At 18.3% G+C, this 18,375-nt stretch overlaps 4 protein-coding genes across 4 annotated transcripts in view; 2 read left to right on the top strand and 2 right to left on the bottom strand.

Moving 5' to 3' along the window:
• PGSY75_0215100 (putative RING zinc finger protein) overlaps positions 1-261 on the top strand; it is a gene marked incomplete at both ends in the record, with an annotated part of 1,951 nt that extends 1,690 nt beyond the window's left edge. The window contains one exon of the mRNA XM_018783816.1: positions 203-261. Coding sequence (XP_018643806.1) covers positions 203-261 — 59 coding nt within the window. The remainder of the gene's footprint in view (positions 1-202) is intronic.
• A 2,721-nt stretch (positions 262-2,982) lies between these two features.
• Positions 2,983-5,547, top strand: PGSY75_0215000 (acyl-CoA synthetase; the record flags this gene model as incomplete). Its single annotated transcript, XM_018783815.1, has 1 exon — positions 2,983-5,547. One exon carries the CDS (start codon positions 2,983-2,985, stop codon positions 5,545-5,547), a length of 2,565 nt encoding a protein of 854 aa, XP_018643805.1.
• A 1,359-nt stretch (positions 5,548-6,906) lies between these two features.
• Positions 6,907-11,258, bottom strand: PGSY75_0214900 (rhoptry neck protein 6; the record flags this gene model as incomplete). Its single annotated transcript, XM_018783814.1, has 15 exons — positions 6,907-7,098; positions 7,239-7,341; positions 7,440-7,498; positions 7,598-7,639; positions 7,804-7,866; positions 7,994-8,071; positions 8,171-8,223; positions 8,321-8,362; positions 8,492-8,531; positions 8,690-8,730; positions 8,838-8,907; positions 9,022-9,129; positions 9,246-9,371; positions 9,465-11,071; positions 11,198-11,258. 15 exons carry the CDS (start codon positions 11,256-11,258, stop codon positions 6,907-6,909), a joined length of 2,685 nt encoding a protein of 894 aa, XP_018643804.1.
• A 1,324-nt stretch (positions 11,259-12,582) lies between these two features.
• PGSY75_0214800 (putative membrane protein) lies at positions 12,583-16,461 on the bottom strand (the record flags this gene model as incomplete). Its single annotated transcript, XM_018783813.1, has 2 exons — positions 12,583-16,154; positions 16,269-16,461. The coding sequence occupies 2 exons, from the start codon at positions 16,459-16,461 to the stop codon at positions 12,583-12,585; spliced, it is 3,765 nt and encodes a 1,254-aa protein (XP_018643803.1).
• Positions 16,462-18,375: the final 1,914 nt, after the last annotated feature.

Raw genomic sequence — 18,375 nt, 5'->3', positions numbered from 1 at the left:
TAAAAAAAGAAAATATTAATAAAAAAATTTTATATTAACAAAAACATTTTATATAAATTATTAATTTTTTTTTTTTTTTATTTTTTTTTTATTATAATTAATAAATTTTTTTTTTTTTAAAAAAAAAAAAAAAAAAAAAAAAAAAAAAAAAAAAAAAAAAATATTATATATATATATATATATTATTTTGTCCTTTTTACAGATGTTCAAGGACTATTACAAATATCCATTGATAAAAAGGATAAAAATGTCAACAATTAAAATATATATATATATATATATATATATATATATGTATATATTTTATATATTCATACTAAATGTTGAAATAATATATGCTACATAACATTAAAAATATTTAATTTTTTAAAGCTCATTTTATTATTTATCCTATTGAACTGCTTCAAATGTTCAATATTATATATTTTTTAAGTAACAATTATGGCTAACTATTTCTAATATATATATATATATATATATATTTATTTATTTATTTATTGCCTTTCCTGATTTTATTTTATATTATAACATAACATTTTATATATATTTTCCTGCATATTTATATAAAATAATGATTATTATAGACATTATATATTTATTTATTTTTTTTTAATATTTGTACACAACATGAATCATTTGACAATATATAAAACATTCTTTATTAAAAAGATAATATAAAAAATTATCCCTGTTATAATTAAAAAAATATAGAGCAAATAATTTTAACCTATTATATATATATATATATATATATATATAACTTATTATTTTTTTTTAATAATTGTTATTATTTTAATATAACACAATACAATACAATAAATATATATAAAATAAATATAAGTTATGTATTCTTGTTTATACATTAATTTTTATAAAACTCTGATGAATTTATTTAATGAAAAATATATGCATTTGAGTATATATAAATATATTTAAATAAATACATAAATGTAATTATATATATATATATCATAAGATATTATCCTTATATTTAGTAATAAAAAGTATATTTTATACTTATTTATTTTTTTTACATTTAATGTCATATACAAATATTTTCATGTGTACTTATTTTAATGTACTTAAAAAATATGAATTATATTTTTTAGTATGATTTGTACATAATTGCCTATAAGAAAAAATAGACCACATTTATATTATTAAAAAAATAATAATAATAAAATAAATGAATAAATAAAAATAAAAACTTATATAATTACATATATATTTATATAATATTAACATGTTTATATATTTATATATCGCATTTTATATATGATTATTTATCAAATTAAATAAGGATCTACATATATAATAATATATATATAAATATATTTTTGTACAACTTTTTTAATAATATATGATACATAAATATATACACAAACATATGTTATAGTAAAAAACAAAATATTATTTTACATAAAAATATATAGATATTATTATTTAAAAAAAATATATAGGAATAATAAAATATTATAATAATAACATTAAAATGTGCAGTTTTCATACTACAAAAAATTAAAATAATATATATATATATATATATATATATTTATTTATTTATATAATATATATATGTAATAATAAAATTTTTATATTTTAATATAATACAATATTATTATATTTATTTACTTTATCTTTTATTTATAATCATATTTGTAATTTTTTGTTACATTAAGCCCTTGTCTGAACATTAACAAGCCTATTTTAAACATTGGCATTGTAATGTGAAATATATATTTATTATATGTATGATATTATAAATACATAATCAAATAAGCTCAATCTTATATTTATCTTCCACAAGGTAAAAAGAAAAAAAAATAAACAAAATTCAAATATTTAAAAAAAATAATAATAATAAATGAATAAATGAATTATTGAATGATTGAATATAAATAAAGCATACACATAAATATGTATATATGCTATATAAAATATATACATAAAATATATAAATACTTAATAGATATATACAAAAAGAAAACATTCAAGAATATTTACTAAAATTTCTGAGGTGAACAAAAATGCTTATAGGTATATCTCAATAAATAAAATAATTTATATAGATAGATAGTAAAATCAAAAGAAATATTAAATTTACATACATATTATAATATATATATATATATATATATATAGAATGTATTCATTTATGAAACGTTGAAGGAAACAAATATCCATACATAAATATACATATAATATTCTTTATAATTTTAAAAAGAATATTATAAATTTACATACATATTTTAAAATAAGTAAAAGAAGGAAAAAAAAAAAAAAATATAAAAATAAAAAAAAATATATAAACATAAATATAAATATAAATATGGGAAGAATATATTCATATACACATTATAAAATAATATAAATAAATATATATATATATAAATATATATTCTATCACTATACATGAATAAACCATTTAAAAAAAATAATCTCTAAAGTCAAAAAAAACAATTCCAACAAGAGCAAGAAAATACATATCCAAAAAAAAAAAAAAAAGAAGAAATGATATTATATTGACATAAAATATATGGTACATTTAAATATTTATTTAAAATATATATATATATATATATTTTTTTTATTATTTTTATTTGGAAATCATTAATATTTAATTAAGAATAATTTTTGTTCATGCATATTTATATATACGTGATATTATATATATATATATATATATATATTAATGTGCGTATATTAAGAGATTAATAATATTACTACAATCGTTTTATTTAATTTATTATTATTATTTTATGATATAAAGAAGTATATATGTGTTTGTTATTTACTGTTATTTTTTTTAAAGTTTATTTTTACCGTATTTAATTTTTTTTTTTTTTTGACTAATTGTATATGTATATCACCCTCACTATATATATATATATATATATATATTTTTACATATACACATACAATATATACGTATGATTAATATTTAAGATTTCATATTTAATAAATATAAAAAAAAAAAAAAAAATGTTAATTTACAATTTTTTTATTGTATTAATTTATATATTCCAAACAGCTAGCTATTTCACGAAAAGTCTTACTGGATCATCTTATGCTGAAATATATTCAAAATCATTGAGTAATGATGAATCAGACACATACCAAGGAAAAGATTTTGATAATAAATCTCCTTATTATATTTATTCACATCTTCTAAAAGTAATATTAAAAAAGAATAAATTTAATGGAGATAAGAAATTTATATTTGAATATGCAAATGGACATCCAAAAAGTTCGTTTACATATGATACATTTTTTAATAGAGTATTATCATTTAGTGATGGTCTGAATAAATTTGATGGTACAGGAATACAAGTAAAAAAATATAATGAGGAACAAAATGATGGTATGTTCAGATTGTTAGGTCTATATGGTAGTAATTCAGCAAATTGGATAACAGCTGATATTGCATGCATGCTAAGTGGTGTCACGACAGTAGTTATGCATTCTAAATTTAGCTTGAACGAAATTGTAGATATTTTGAATGAAGTAAAATTAGAATGGCTCTGTTTAGACCTAGATTTTGTAGAGAATTTAATTTCTCTTAAGAATAGTTTACCACATTTAAAAAAGTTGATAATTTTAGACACATTTTTAAATCCATCCATTTGTAAAAGCAAGAGGGTAAAATCAAACCAGAGTGGTGAAGGTCAAGCTAGCGATAATAATGGAGAGGAGGAAGAAGAAAAGGAAGACGAAAATGATGACGACGAAAATGATGACGAAGATGATGATGAAGATGATGATGATGATGATGATGATGATTACAATGACGACAATGATGATGACAACCAAGATGGTAATGAAATTCCGAATGGATATATTGCGCATCACGAACAAAGTGAAAGTCAATTAAATCAAAATGAATCAGTACAAAGTAAACCATATGATCCAAATACAAAAGAATACATAAAAAAAAAGAAATATAGAACGAAGGAAAATATTGAAGAAAGAAAAAAATCAAGAATGAAACGCAAAGAGTCTAAATGGATTAAGAAACATATGTATCCAAAACTTGAGTATGAAAATATAGATATAGAAGAAATATGTGAAGATGAAAAAAAAAAAATAGAAAAATTAAAATATTTAAAAGAAGAAGCAAAAAAGTATGGAATACAAATAATAGAATTTAATGAAATGTTAATGAATAAAAATATTAATAATAATAATATGTTATCATATGATATAGAAAATGATAAAGAAAATTTCATATCTACTATTGTATATACATCTGGTACATCTGGTAGACCTAAAGGTGTAATGTTATCAAATAAGAATATATATTATATGGTAATACCTCTAAGTAAACATTCTATATTTACATATAATGTAGATATACATCTTTCTTATTTACCTTCATCACATATATATGAAAGAATTAATATATATTTATGTTTTGTATTAACAGTAGAAATACATATATGGAGTAAGAATTTAAATTATTTTAGTTCTGATATTCTTGTATCTAAATCATCATTTTTAGCTGGAGTACCAAAAGTATTTAATAGATTATATAATAATGTCATAACTGAAATTGGAAAGCTCCCATTTTTAAAAAAATTCTTTTTGGAGAAGATCTTATCTTTAAAACGATCTAATATGAATGGAAAGTTTAGTAGATTTATTGAAGCAATAACAAATGTATCTAAAAAAATAAGAAATAAAATTAACCCTAATTTAAATACGTTGATTACAGGTGGGGGTAAAACATCACCTAAGGTAATAAGCGAATTATCACTATTATTGAATGTAAGTGTACAACAAGGATATGGATTAACTGAAACTACTGGACCATTATTTGTTCAACATAGAAAAGATAAAGATCCTGAAAGTGCTGGAGGACCTATATCACCACATGTATTATATAAAGTACAATCTTGGGAAATATATAATGCAAAAGATGTAATACCAAGAGGAGAATTATTAATAAAAGGAGATTGTATATTTCATGGATATTTCGTACATAAAGATATTACAGATAATTCATTTACAGAAGATAAATTTTTTAAAACAGGTGATATAGTCCAAATAAATAAAAATGGATCCTTAACATTTTTAGACAGATCAAAAGGATTATTAAAATTATCACAAGGAGAATATATTCAAACTGATATGCTAAATAGTCTTTATTCAGAAATACCATTTATTAATCATTGTGTTGTTTATGCAGATGATACATTAAGCGGACCTATAGCTATAGTATCTATTGATAAAGAATTATTTATAAAACATTTATTAGAAGATAATATAATAAGTGATGTTGGTACAGTAGAAGAAGAATTCTTAGATGCTATTGATGATGAACAAATTAATTCAGATGTATATGTTAATTATGTTAAAAAAAAAATGTTAGAAACTTATAAGAAAACTAATCTAAATGGATATAATATTATCAATCATATATATTTAACTGTAAAGGTATGGGATATTTCTAATTATATTACACCCACATTTAAAATTAAAAGATTTCATGTCTTTAGAGATTATGCATTTTTCATTGACGACATCAAAAAGTTGTATTCTTCAAAGTAGAAGAATATACATTCGTACAAAGGGGGAAAAAAAAAAAAAAAAAAAAAAAAAAAAAAAAATTGGACCATATAAGAGAATATTAAAATGAAATATTTGATAAAAATATCTTAGTATATGCTGAATGATATTTTTTGATATATATTATACTTACATATATATATATATATATATATATGTAAATATATATAGGGATAATATACTATGCCATATATAATGCGAATTCGTCTTTTATGAATTTTTTGTTACATTTTATTTTTATATAAAATTTGCAAGTATTAATTCTTGTAATAAGAAATAATTAATTACACAATTTTGTATACACAGTAATAATAAAATAAATGAATAAATAATTATTTAGTAAATATAACAATTTTTTTTTTTTATTTACATGATTTTTATACCTTTTTTTCTGCACCCATCAATATAAAATATATATATATATATATATATATATATATATATATATATATATATATATATATATATATATATATATATATATATATTTATATATATATTGCGTTTTCCTTTTTTTTCATTATTTATTTTATTTTTTTCGCCGTATAAAATAATCAATACATATATTTATATATAGATATTCATTTGTTTTAAAAACATATGTTGTTTTTAATATTATCTTAAATAAATATATATATATATATATATATGTGTGTATGCATAACCTAATTTAATAATGATTATCCATTTTTTTAATTTTTGATCTAATTTTTTTTTTTTTTTTTTTTTTCATCATTTTTTTATATATATGATATTACATTTTTCATATATCATAAATTTTTTTTTTTACAAGATATCTTTCTTACCATACTGGAATAAGAAAGATTCTTTAAATATATACACTTACACACATTCGTTTTTTTTTTTTTTTTTTTTTTTTTTTTTATTATTATAATTATTATCATTGCATTAAATATGGATACCATTTATTATTTTATTTCATTATTATTTATATATATATATATATATATATATATATATTAATATTAAAATAATTTTTATGCGAATCAAATAACTAGTAGTATGTTCCAACATAATATAATTCTATTATTTATGTAAGGAACATAATAACAAAAATTTGTTGATAAACAGCAAAATATAATAAAATTAATACACATATTTATGTATGTATATATATATATATTATTATTATCTTAGTGATATAATAAAATCATAAAAATAAAATATTAGATATAATGAAAAATTAAAATTAAAAAAATACTAAAAAAATGTATAAATAAAAATATATATATATATATATATATATATATATATATATATATAAAGATGTAAATAAGACAATATGCACATGTCCATTCATACATTTGCATATATATATTGTTATGCCGTTTTTTGTTTCTCATGTAAGGGTAATACATATAATGTACCTATGGTGTCTATTCCCAATACTTTCATATCGTTTCTCTTTTTTTTTTTATATTTATTTGAACTATTTTCTGATAGTATATCATCATTCTCTGGATCTTGATAAAATTGAGCCAAGCATATATTATATTCTCCTGGTGTAGATATCTAAAAAAGATAAAGTAATCATAAAATGAAATAATAATAAAATAAAATATTTCATTATAATAATAATATTATGAAAATTTACTACTACAAAATGATTAATATAAAATAATATAAAAAAATATCTCTTTATTTTTTCTTACTTTTATATTTTCAAATAAAATTTCGTTATATAAAACTTTGCTTAAAACAGGCTCCTTTAAAATTTCTTCAGATTCCATAAGGTTTTTTTCGATTGTCAAAGGTCTAAAAGATAAAAGATATAAAATATAAAATAAATATATGAAATATTTAAAATAATAAACATATAATTAAGCATATATTTAGGTATATGGTCTATTTACCCGCATGTGGAATTCTTGTTGACGACCAAAAATTGTAAACATTCATGTAAATTATATCCCTATAATAAATAATAAATAATATATATATATATATTTATTCATCATATCACTTTTAAATAATTTCACGATTTAAAAATGCAAAAAATAATATGTCTTACTTTTATAGTAACAAATTGGGAAGGTACAAAGTGCACATTGTCCTAGAAAAAAAAAAAAAAAAACATTTAATAATATAAAAAAAAAAAAAAAATAGTTTATATAAAAATGGGTGTATATTTTATTATTTATTAAAATACACTTTTATATTCTGTTTATTTGTTTCCTTCCTTCTTTTTTTTTTTTTTTTAAATATTTTTATAAATACCGTTGCATATATTGAATATTTTTTATTTCTCTCAGGCTCTGCTATAGCACAATGATGAAAATCCTATAAAAAATAAAATAACAAATATGTAATTACAACAATGATATAAATTTGGAATCATAAATATATGTGAGGAAACTCTTTCATTATAAAAAAAAAAAAAAAAAAAAAAAAAGAAAAGATAACTAACTGGTCGACAGGTTCCATTATGTTGGTTAAGGAAAGGTTCACATATGGTCTCAATATTATTACCTCTTTGTTCTAGTTTCTGCAATAAAAAAAATAAGATAATATAAAATATATATATATGTATATTTATATATATATATATTTATTTATATATATTTGAACTTTTTAAAATTCTTACGTAGCATTGAGTAGGACCATGTGGTTTGTTATGACACCTCTCTTTATTACATTCTGCAAAATAAAAAAAAATAAATGATACATATAAAACAGTTTCTTATATATATATATATATATATATATTATTTATGGTTGTGTTTTTCCTGTTTACCCATAGGACAATAGAGATGATGACTTTTTTTTTCATTCCAAGCTATAACAAAAATAAAATAAAATAAAATAAATATTTCCATCATTTTGTAAACATATAAATATATATATATATAAATTCATATATATATTTCTTATCCTCTTTTTTTTTTAGGAAGGTTTTATTGTATACTTATTTTGTTTCTTTTCATGATCTTTTCTTCCTCAAGTTTCTACAGATGAAAAAAAAAAAAAAAAAAAAAAAAAAAATAATATCATTATAATAAATTCTTATAAAAGTATATGACATATTAATATATATATATATATATATATATATATATATATACATATATTTATATTTATGCATTTTTCATTTTTATTTTATTACGTTATATTCTGGGAAATTATAATGCTTCATCAATCCATAACCTTTAAGAAAGATAAATAAGGATATTTTATTAGGAACATAAATAAATATAAATTTAAATATATATATTTAAATATATATATATATTTCTAATTATTCTTATTATTACCTTTCTCGTTTATATATTTTTGTAAAGCATTTTCGGATATGTCTTTTAACTTTTTCAATTCGTCGTTAATCTAAATATTATACATAAAAATATAGATATACATATATATATTATAACATATATTTTTAAAATATATTGTATCACATTATTTAACATTCTCATTTTCTTCTTTATTTTTTTATACCTTCATTAATCTAAGTGTCAATATTTCCACAGATTTTTGAATAAGCTCATTGTATATTTTATATTCTTTAATTCTACTCATTGCTTCAAATTTTAATTTTAATTCTCTCTAAAAAGAATAATAAGAATGAAAATACACATATTATATGTACATATATATATAATATATATATATATATATATAATATATATATATATATATATATATTTTTTATCATTTAGTACATTTTTGAGATCTTTGTGGTGACTTAATTTATCATTCAGATTGCGAAGTATTGTATCCATGCTTGTTAAATTTTTATGCATTCTTTTGTCTATGTTGAACATGTTAGATTCATATTTCTTTTTCTCCTATTAAAAAGAAATATATAAATATAATATATATATATATATATAGTATGTATATAATTATATAATGTTTTATTTTTATATTTTTTTTATTACCTCATAATGATTTTTATGATTAGTTGATGCATTTAATGCTTGATTAAATTCATTTTGTTCATTATGAAAATTGTGTTTTTTTTGTTGATTTGTGAATATGTGGTTATGTACTTTATCATTATTACTATTATTATTATTTATATCTATATTTGATTTTGTTATTGTTATTTCAGTAGTTGTATTTATTTTTTCATAGTTTTCCTCGTTTTCATTTGTTATATTTTCATTCTCTTTAATATTTTTATCATTATCTTTTTCATTATCTTTTTCATTATCTTTTTCATTATCTTTTTCATTTTCTATTTCATTTTCTATTTCATTTTCTATTTCATTTTCTTTTTCTTTTTTCTTTTCTTTTTTCTTTTCTTTTTCATTTTTTCCTTTTTTTTTTTTTTTTCTCTTTTCCATGTCTTCATCCTCATCTTCCTCGTCATCATTTTCTTCTATTTCTTCTACATCACTTTCATCATCTTCATCATCATGTATATCTTGTTTATCTTTTTTCATTTCTTTTTTTAGATCATGATTTTTCTTCGTTTCGTTATTTTCTACCTTTTTTTCATCATTTTGTTTATTCTTTGCTTTTTCTGTATCTTTATTTTTCTCTTTCTTTATATCTTTCTCTTTTTCCTTCTCTATATCTTTATTTTTCTCTTTCTTTATATCTTTATTTTTTTCCTTCTCTATATCTTTATTTTTTTCCTTCTCAATTATTTCATTTTCCTCGTCTTCCAAATGTGTTTTATCTGTTTCCTTTTTATCATCATCAATATCATCATTTTCATTTTTGTCTTCCTCACCACCATCATCATCATCAATTTCATCTTCATCACTTATATCATCAGTATCTTCCTCATTATCATCTTTATTTTTCTTTTCTGATTTCTTTTCTGATTTCTTTTCTGATTTCTTTTCTTCATTATTTTCTTCTTCGTCTTCTTCATGTTCTTCTACATTTTTTATTTCTTCTATGTTATGATCATCTGATTTTTTTTCCTCCATTTTATTATTATCTAATTTTTTTTCCTCCATTTTATTATTATCTAATTTTTTTTCCTCCACTTTATTATTATCTAATTTTTTTTCCTCCACATTATGATCATCTGAAATTTTATCCTCTTTTTTCTTTGCTTCTAATTCTTTGACTCCTTCTTTTAAATCCTTTTTGTTCTCTCCATTCGAATTGGAGATATCGCGTTTTTCTTTTTCATTTTTATTTATTTTTTGTTCATTTTCTGTATGTATATCACTTGTATTCATTTTATTTTTCTCTTCATTTTGATTAGTTTCATTATTATTATTTTTATTATTATTATTATTATTATCTTTTTCTTTTGTCATATCATTAATTTCAGAGTCTTTATTATCGACATCTACACAATCATTGATGGTGCAATTTTGTAAGAAGCTAGTATATGTTCCATCAGTAAGTTTTATTTTATTATGTTTATTATTATATGAATTATATTGATTGTTATTTTTTTTATGAACAAGATTTATTTTATTTTTTATAGGAATGAAAGGATGTTCACTTGAACTTTTCTCTTCCTTTTCAATATGTATATCTTCTACACTGTCATTGTGTGAGTTTATTAAATTGGCGTGTTCTTAAAAAAAAAAAATAAATAATAAAAATAAAAATAAATACATACATAAATACATATATATATATATATATATATATATATATATATATATATTTTTTATTTTTTTTTTTTTTACTTAATGTTTACCTTTATTTCTTAAAAACCCTTTTGCTAAAACAGCTAGAAATACCAGAAAAAAATATTGCATTTTTTGTGTTTAAAAGAAGACACATTTAAAAGAACATCACCTTTACAGATAAAAAAAAAATATAAAATTACAATACTGACTAATAATATATATATATATATATATATATATATATTTATTTATTTATTTATTTATATATTATTTTATATTTATATTATTTTTAATTAAAAGCATTATAGTTCTTTAATTATGAATTTTTTTGTTTTATAAGATTTATATTATTACGTTGTAATAGGAAAAAAAAAAAAAATAATATAATACACATAAATATAATATATATATGATATATTCTATATTTTATATATTTTTACTAAATTCTAGAGAATTTTCTAGTGAATAACAAATAATATAACCATATATGAATTGAATTCCTTTTTATATATATTTAATTTTAAAAGTTCAAGTGTTATTAAAAATATACATATATATATATAATATATATATGTGGAAAATTACACATTATAATATATACATTATATATGTACATATTTATAATATGTATATTATATAAATAACCAAAAATTTGAGGAGAAGAAATCAAAAAAATAAAAAATAAAAGAAAAATTCTATGCATTTATAGTGCATGTAAAATATAAGATAAATAAAAATTGGTATATTATATATATATATATATATATATAAATTATACATATATATATTATACATATATATATTATTTTTTTTTCATGCATAATAATATACTCATGAAGGCCATATGAACAATTAAAAAATTCGTAAGTAGATAATTTAAAAATTAATAAATGAAAAAAAAAATAAAATAAAAAAAAAACAGATAAAATCTATATATAAGAATATTTTTATATTTATAATCTAAAAATACAAATAAAAAAAAATATATATATCCTTTTATCATATTATAGAATAATATATATATATATATATATTAACATATAAATAATATCGGATTGAAATAAAAAAAAAAAATTATAATATGAATTAAAAATTGTTTTATATATAATCAAATCAGAATATAACAATATAAAGAAATTCGGATATATATATATGTATATACATAAAAACAAATGGGCACATATAAATATAAATATATATATATATATATATATATTGACATTTATATGTTATTCTAAAAAATATTAAATTGCGTGAAATAATATATTTTTATTGAATATATTATTGAAAAATATCAAAAAAAAAAAAATAAAAACAATTTATGAAAAGGGTAAGAATATATGCCCACCCAACTATAAATCTAAGAAAAATATAAATATATACCTACCTATATATATATATATATATATTTATTTATTTATATATACATTTTGTGTGTTTTAATTTTTAAGGTTCAATAATATATAGGTTCACAAGAGAAACCAGATAAAGCATTTTTTGATATTAAATAATTGAGAAAACCCTCCAAATGATATTTTTGATTTTTCCAGAGAATAATTTTTTTTTTTTCTGCTAACATGGCATTAACTTTTTCTTGTACCCTATCTTGAACATCATCTAATTTAATATCAACATTATCTATAACATCTGAATGTTTTACTATCTCTATCTTTGTAATTTTTAAATCCTTTACAACAATATCTGTCATATAATAAGGTGGTTTTTTATTATTACACTGTACTGCAACATCTACAGAAAAAGTTGGTTTACTTCCAACTAAAAATGCATATGTACTTATAGGGCAAAAGTTGCTACCTAAACATAATTTAAGAAAGAGAGGGCCTATAATATGTTTAAAATAGCCATTCAAAGATAAATAATATATTCCATTATCATAATAAAAATTCATATTCATAATTTTTACAGATCTTAAACCTTGTAAAAATAAAAGAGTTGCATGATAAAATGTCTTTTCTTCATGATATATACGACCCACATTAAAACATGGCTCTTTTGCTATATACTTTTTTGTTTTACATTTCCCTACACTATTTGGTATAATTTCATGGAAATTTGTTGATTTAAAAAAATTATTTAAACGCTTATTAACTGATGGCATATTAAAACGGAAAACAGGCTCTTTTTTTAAAAATACCATTAAAAATATTAACATAATACACACAAATAAAAATGAATGTACTAATATTAATACTTTAGATGTATATACCTCCTTTTTCTTTCTTTTCAACTTTTCTAATTTTGACAATATCATAGATTTAAATGGCTTCAATTTTTTTAAATATATATATCGTTCTTCATTTTTATAATTTCTACTTATTATATCACCAGCTCCATTCTTTTCATATATTCTTTTCTCAGAACGAATAATAACAGCTCCATTTCCTGACATATTTTTTATATATTCTTCAGCATATTTATTCATATCATCATTGTCATAATTTGCCACAGGCTTCATCACACAATCTCCTTCTTCACCATCATTATAAAACCCTTCATTATTAATATTATTCACATGGTTAACATTGTTAATATTATCCATATTGTTAATATTATCCATATTGTTTATATTATTCATATTACCATTTTCACGGTGGACACCCATTTCTTCTTCATTATACCCTTTTTCACCCCTTCTCCTATTAAACCTTAAAATACTCTGATTCGTTCTTCGCACATGTAACTCATCTTGCGTATGCATCTCCCTATTTATATATTCCACCTGAGTTTCATCATCTTCTAAATTTTGCATTGATATTCTTCTCATCATCAACATACCATTCACCATATTATTACCATGGTGTAACTGTATCTGCTCCTCATAAGCATCATATATATTCCCCTCGCTCTCACTAGTCATATCATTATCACCCATTTTTATGCCTTCATTTTTTTTTATTAAAAACGAAAAAAATATAGAAAATATTTGTATTTCCTCAAAATCACCACCATCACCCTTTTGAGCATTCAGATCAACAATCTCACTAAATTTATTTTCTTCAAACAATAAAATACGTCTTTTCAACTTTTTCAACTTCCTTATATATTCCTCCCATTGGTTTACATACAAATTTATAGAAAAGCATAACAAACCATATAATATGAATAAAAGGAATTTACAAAATTTTATCTTATCACTCTTAAGTAGAATCGTGATATTCAAATTATTGGTATGCTTTACAATTTGATAAAATGTTAATAAAGCTATACATATAATTTCACCTAAAGATATATGTAAAAATGCAGATCCTAAATAAGAAAAAAAAACTGCAAATGAAAAATATAAATTCAAAATTTTATTAAATACAAAATTTGAACTTATCATTTCACTTTTGGTACTAGATATTTTGCTATTATTTCTTGATGAATAATCATCTGATGTATTAGACGCTTTTTCATTTGATTCATTTAAATATAAATTATTTGAAGTTTCTGGTATCAATATTCTTTCGTTAACATTATCATTTTCTGAGGTACTTACTAATTCATTCTTTAGGTCATTCATCTTTTTATATAACTTTGAAAAACTTTCATAATACATCTTTAAAAAAAATACACTCAAAAAGTAACATATGGATATTATTACAGGAAATATAAATGGTAACATAACAAAAAAAGGATAAATATATCCTTTCTTTATTTTTAATTTTAAAATATTTAACATATCCATATAATCAATTAATATCCCTTCTATATTAAAATTAAAATAACTCAAATATATATATATTCCAAATAAACTGCATTCTACTCCTGTTATTAAATATATACATAAACATAATAATAGGAATAAAAATATTACATAACCTAATTTTAGCATATTAAAATTGTTTTTTATACAATTGCTTTTTAATAAGGAATTAAATTTACTCTTTTTTAAATATATATATGTATCATTATCTTTCATAGTCTTATAAACATTATTATAACACACAACATCTTTATTATATTTATTGCGTTCTACAATATTGTTATTATTATTATTATTATTGTTGTTGTTATTGTTGTTGTTGTTATTATTATTATTGTTGTTATTATTATTGTTATTATTGTTATTATTATTATTATTATCATTATTATTATTATCACTATTATCATTATTATTATTTTTGTCACTATCTTTGTTTTTATCATTTATAGTATTTATTTTCTCATTTTTTGTTTCTTCAGTTTGTATGTCATCTGTAGTATGGGGTTCTTCCCTCTTAAGGTCATCCACTAATTCAGCATTGCTTTCATTAGCTGGGGTATCATTAACAGTAGTACTACTAATATTCTTATCATTATTAATTATGTTTTTTATTTGTTCACGTAGTTCTTCTTCGATGTGGTTTGTTGTTGAACGGGGACCAGTTGTAGTAACCTCTAGATTTACTTCGTTGGGACATGGACATATCTTAATATTTCCTTTTTTAAATATATTAATTTTTAAAGAAGTAAAACTAAATAACAAAAAAGATGATATTGTTGATAACATACAATAATTCAAAAAATAATAAGCACCATTTAACATCCTTGCCTCTAATAAATATAAATTTAATGATGATACAATAAATAAAGATATAAATACATCAACAAATTGAAAACGCGATATGAAATTTAAGACTTTAAATTTCTTTAAAATAAATTCTTCGTTCTCATTAACTGTATTAATATAATTTATCTCATCATTATTAAAAATATTATCACTATTATATATATTATCCTTATAAATATCTTTAATATATTTATTCATTTTATATTTATTCCTATTATATTTAGCTATATTATATTCTCGTGCATGTACTCTTCTTCGTCTGCGTCTCTTTTCCTCTTCTCTTTTTTTATTCATTTTATATAATAAAATAAAACTATAAAAATTATCACTCACCATAAGTAACTTCAAAAAAGGTATTATAATAGAAAAAAACAAAAGCATGATCATATTAAAATAACTTCCCTTCGTAAACAGTAGCCATATTGATTCAATTATAGAATTCTCGTAAACTTTGGTTGTGTCCGCAATAATACCTTAAATAAAAAAAAAAAAAAAAAAAAAAAAAATATATATATATATATATATATATATTTATATATATATGTACACCCTTGTGTATATTTCATTTTTTCATATAAGATACTTACTTCCATGGAAAACAATTTTTACTGCTGGATTTATTATTCCATTTATAAAGAAAAAATATGATGCATAAAATAAAAAAAACGAAAATAATAAACAATAATTTAATATATTTATTTTATATATTTGTGATTTTTTGGATAAGCCCAAAATATACTCTTTACTTTTATTATAAGCATTACGTAATAATTCCAACATTCTGAACTTTATAGAATAAAATATTGAAATTTTCTTTTTTTTTTTTTTTTTTTTTTTTTTTTTAAATATTATAACACATTTATTACTATATACTTTTTATATTTTCTTTAATTTTCATTTTAGCTGTAGACTAATTTCATTTATGAGATTACCATTTATTTAAAGCAAAAAAAAAAAAAAAAAAAAAAGCATTCATTATTTCGCAACTTTTAAATATATTCAGTAGGTATGTATGTATAATAAAAACATAAATATTATATATATAATATTATTATATGTTTATATATTCATCTATGGGAATTCTAATAATTATATATATATATATATATATATATTCAATAAAATCCCTGATATTTCCTTTTTTTATTAAAGCAAACACTTTGTTATTTAAAAAAAAAGAAAATCAATATAAGCGTATATACAAAAAAAATTATAAAACAACATATGTAAAATAAAAAATAACATAAAATATATCTAAAAATAAAAGATTAAAAATTATACATATATATATATATATATATATAATTTCTTCTACTTTTTTTCTTTTAACAGATTAAAAATTAAATCTATAAAATAGGTTCTATAAATATTATAAATATATATATATATAAGAAAAGAAAATAAGAAATTAATTTGTATTGAATTGAATTAATAAAATGACATTTTGAATTATTTTAAAAATATATAGATATTTATATAATATATATTTATAATATATTATATATATATATACATATATAATATAGAAAAATTAAAATTATAAAAAATTAAAAATTATGTATATAGGAAAAAATCGAAATCTATAAAAAATATTAATTTATAATAATGAAGTAAAATCTAAAATAATATTATTTTATTATATATAATAATATATATTTAGAAATGATGAAAAATATATATGTTTTTCTTTTATATACAAATAATTTTATGAAACTATGAATATATAATGTTATATAATAATAATTATATAGTGAACAAAAAAAAAAAAAGGGTAAATAAAATTTTTTTTTTTTTTTTTTAGAACCAAGATCCCAATAGGTAAAACTATAATCCAATATATAAATATATATATATACAATATGTATATATATATATATATATATATATATATATATATATATTTATATTTATATTATGTAATATATAATATAATAATTAACTATATATTATAATATATTTTTATGAATATATATTATTTAAGTGATACTACTATAATTAGTATATAAATAATATTTATTTACATGTTTATTTTATTTACTATTATTAATAATATATATAAAATATATATATAATATATATATATATATATATATATATATATAATATAATCCTTTTTTTTTTTTTTTTTTTTTTCTCATTTTCTTACCCTCACATTTTTAAAATTAAAGCAGTTAAAAAAAAAAAATATATGTATATATTATATTATAATAAAAACTCTTTTTTTTTTTTTTTTAAAAGGATATTTTATATAAAATATTATATATGATAAATCAAATAATTCTTATAAAAACGAAAAAAATTATTTATAAATCTAAATTTTAAAAACTAAAAAAAAGGAAACAAATTATTATATATTATATTTATATAATATTATCGATTTTGCATAAATATAAATAATATATAAATATATGTAATTAACGAAAAAATGTGAACTCATTTTTATTTTAGCTACATGAAGTTCTATATTTAAAAAAAAAAAAATAATAAATAATGTAATATAAAATATATTATATATTAAATATATATATATATTTATATATGTTAAAGATTTGGCGCAATTCATTTTATTCCGTAAAAATAAAATGTGAAAAGTTCAAATTGATTTTTTAAGAATATAAATAAAATTAAAGAATATTTTCACCCACAAAAATTTTAATTTAATACTTCTTATACCTTGTGTGGGAAAAAATATAA

This window comes from Plasmodium gaboni, chromosome 2 (assembly GCF_001602025.1).
Source record: "Plasmodium gaboni strain SY75 chromosome 2, whole genome shotgun sequence".
NCBI classification, from domain to species: domain Eukaryota; phylum Apicomplexa; class Aconoidasida; order Haemosporida; family Plasmodiidae; genus Plasmodium; species Plasmodium gaboni.
This window is presented reverse-complemented; position numbering and strand designations above follow the sequence as displayed.